General features: G+C 39.0%; 1 protein-coding gene and 1 pseudogene across 1 annotated transcript; both read left to right on the plus strand.

Moving 5' to 3' along the window:
• Nucleotides 1–302: 302 nt before the first annotated feature.
• LOC140512040 (olfactory receptor 5P80-like) lies at nucleotides 303–1,238 on the plus strand. Its single transcript, XM_072621412.1, has one exon. The coding sequence runs from the start codon at nucleotides 303–305 to the stop codon at nucleotides 1,236–1,238; it is 936 nt and encodes a 311-aa protein (XP_072477513.1).
• Nucleotides 1,239–1,528: 290 nt separating this feature from the next.
• Nucleotides 1,529–2,274, plus strand: LOC140512041 (L-lactate dehydrogenase A chain pseudogene; annotated as a pseudogene).
• The last annotated feature ends 1,100 nt before the right edge of the window (nucleotides 2,275–3,374 follow it).

Raw genomic sequence — 3,374 nt, forward strand, 5'->3', positions numbered from 1 at the left:
CAATCCTCTTCATTATTACAGCCTTTTTCATATTCTCACAGTGGCAAAATTGGCAAATCATATAGTAGGGTTGGCCCAGGGAAAGAATTTGGAGGCAACAAATACATTCATCTCTGCTTTTGTTATGGGCTCCCTGATATAATGCATATGAGCAAAGTATGAGGGTATGACAGAAGGGTGGGCATGTGAGAGATGGCCAGTGAATGTTTCCTGAATGCATCAGTAGATATATCCAAAGCATAATCCTATATTCTATTTTTATCTCCTTTGCTTCTGTCTAATAGGTTTCCCTTCCAACACAAATGTCTGGCAATAACTGTACTGTTGTGAAAGAATTCATCATTTTGGGGTTAACAGATGATCCAAACCTTCGCGTCATCCTCTTTGTGACATTTTTGGGAGTCTATACTCTCACCTTACTTGGTAACCTTAGCATAATTACATTGATCAGAAATAACTCCCAACTTCACAGTCCAATGTACCTTTTCCTCAGTCACTTGGCATTTGTAGATATTGGATATTCTTCAACTGTCACACCTGTTATGCTCAAGAGCTTCCTTGTGGACAAAACCATAATCCCTCCTGGAGGCTGTGCCATTCAGCTGTTCTTTGGAAGCATCTTTGGGACAGCTGAATGCTTCCTTCTGGCTGTGATGGCTTATGATCGGTTTGTAGCCATCTGTAACCCCCTACTCTACTACACCAATATGTCTCCTAAGATCTGCACTCTGTTACTCATCACACCCTACCTGGGTGGTTGTGTAAATGCTTGGTCCTTCACTGGTTGCTTATTGAATCTGTCCTTTTGTGGATCCAATAAGATCAATCACTTTTTCTGTGATTATTCACCACTTTTGAAGCTTTCGTACTCCCACAACCATCTGACTGAAATTCTTCCTGCTGCCTCTACTGGGTCAATAATTCTGATCACAGTGCTAATTATCTTAATCTCTTATATGTACATCTTCTTCTCTGTCCTGAAGATAAGCTCCACTGAAGGGAGATCCAAAGCTTTCTCAACTTGCACCTCCCACCTCACAGCAGTCACTCTCTTCTATGGTACCCTCACATTCATTTATGTGATACCTAAGTCCAGCTACTCAACAGATGAGAATAAAGTGGTATCTGTTTTCTACATTGTAATCATTCCTATGTTGAACCCCCTGATCTACAGTCTAAGGAACAGTGAAATGAAAGGGGCCCTGCGAAAACTCTTGAGTAGGACACAGCATTTTTAATGAATTCAATTCAATACAAGTATTTTTAAGTACATAACATGTCCCATGCACTGTTTTGTATTTTATGGATGCAAGGAGAAAATCAAACATTTTCTTTCTTTAAGAATCTAATATTCTACTGATATAGTAATTAGGATTAAGTGATACCAAAAACACAGCTTTAGAAAAAATACATTTTCATTTTCATAGGTTAATTTGTGAATTTCCAGTGCGAGCCTGGGAGCAGAAACCTCACATCTAACTCAGAACTTTCATAACCTGACCAGCTATTCCCCCAGTTACCTTATAAAATGGCATCAACTGTCAAGAATCAGCTTATCTTGAACATCCTAAAGGAAGACCAGGTTCCCCAGAACAAGATCACTGCTGTTGGGGTTCGTGGGGTTGGCATGACATGTGGCATTAGTATCTTAACAAAGGAATTGACTGATGAACTTGCCTCAATTGATGTAATAGAAGACAAACTAAAGGGAGAGATGATGGCTCTCCAACGTGGCAGTCTTTTCCTCAAAACCCCAAAGATTGTTTCTGCCAAAGACTACAGTGTGACTGCAAACTCAAAGCTGGTCATTGGTTGAGGCACATCAACAGGAGGGAGAAAGCTGTCTTAATTTGGTCCAGCGTAATGTGAATGTCTTTAAATTCATCATTCCCAATATTGTTAAATACAGCCCTAATTGAAAGCTGCTTATTGTTTCCAAGCCAGTGGATATTTTGACATATGCAGCCTGGAAACAAAGTGGCTTTTCTAAAAAACGTGTTATTGGAAGTGGTTGCAATCTGGATTCTGCCCGTTTCTGTTACCTAATGGGAGAGAGATTTGGTGTCCATTCTTCAAGTGGTAGTGAATGGGTCCTTGGGGAACATGGAGACTCCAGTGTTCCTGTGTGGAGCAGTGTGAATCTTGCTAGTGTCTCCAAAGAACCTTTATCCTTCTTTAGGAACTGATGCTGATGCAGAGAATTGGAAGAATGTTCATAAACAGGTGGTTGAAAGTGCTTGTAATGTAATCAAACTGAAGGGCTACACTTCCTAGGTCATTGGCTTTTCTGTGGCAAATCTGGCAGAAAGCATTATGAAGAATCTTAGGAGAGTGCATCCAATTTCCACCATGATTAAGGGCCTATATGGAATTAATGAGGATGTCTTCCTCAGTGTCCCATGTATCTTGGGGCAGAATGGCATTTCAGATGTGGTGAAGGTCAACCTGAATCTGGAGGAGGAGGGCCGTCTGAAGAAGGGGGAGGATACTCTTTAGGGAATCCAGAAGGAGCTACAGTTTTAAAACCTTTGAATGTGTTGCCACAAAGAGAACATGACAGGAGTTGAGGGGTTATGTATGATCCACTTTTCAAATAGACCATATCCTTCCTCTGATTAGTGACTAAACACCAGAAATGTAAAACCTGTGAACATACTCTAGTTTCTTTCTAAAGTTAGAAATGGGGAATAGAACCCTGTTGTAGTTAACATATGATGTTGAATATGACTTGTATAGTCTCAGTGGTTGGTGTCAAGCAGGGCCAGTACCCCACACGAATATAAACTACCTACTTTGTATGTAAGTGCTACAGGTTCCCTTAGGTCCCGAAGACAACACTACTGGATACAAAACACCATAGAGTAGTAATTCTTTAATGATGCATTGATTACATTTGTGTTTCCCTCCATTAGGGCACTACAGCATGGCCCCCATGTATCACCTTTCTAGGGGACATGATTTTGTCTGCATATGTATATATATATATATATATATATATATATATATATATATATACACACACACACACACATATACATATATATGTATATATATATAGTTGTAAATTTCCATACTATATAAAAAGATCTGTATATGTACAACACAACCAATTTCTCAAGTGTCATACTAACCCTAAATATTGAATAAACAACAAATAACTGATAAAAAAATAATTTGTGAATTTCCATGTTAATTGCAAAAGTCTGAAGATACATAGATGGTCCCACAGACATTGGTCTTGGAACTCAGCAAAAGTGTATGAAGAAGTGTCTTATTGGTCTTCTTTAAGTCCATTTTTTTTTTTTGGAGTCTTGCAGCACTCATATTTTTTTTTATTTGGGAGGGGGACTGCTCTTTCCATTTACATTGTTATG

This window comes from Notamacropus eugenii, chromosome 6 (assembly GCF_028372415.1).
Source record: "Notamacropus eugenii isolate mMacEug1 chromosome 6, mMacEug1.pri_v2, whole genome shotgun sequence".
Lineage (NCBI taxonomy): Eukaryota > Metazoa > Chordata > Mammalia > Diprotodontia > Macropodidae > Notamacropus > Notamacropus eugenii.

What these genes read in the sequence shown, in the direction of transcription:
- LOC140512040 (XM_072621412.1), top strand. Translation starts at nt 303, where the DNA reads ATGTCTGGCAATAACTGTACTGTTGTGAAAGAATTCATCATTTTGGGG.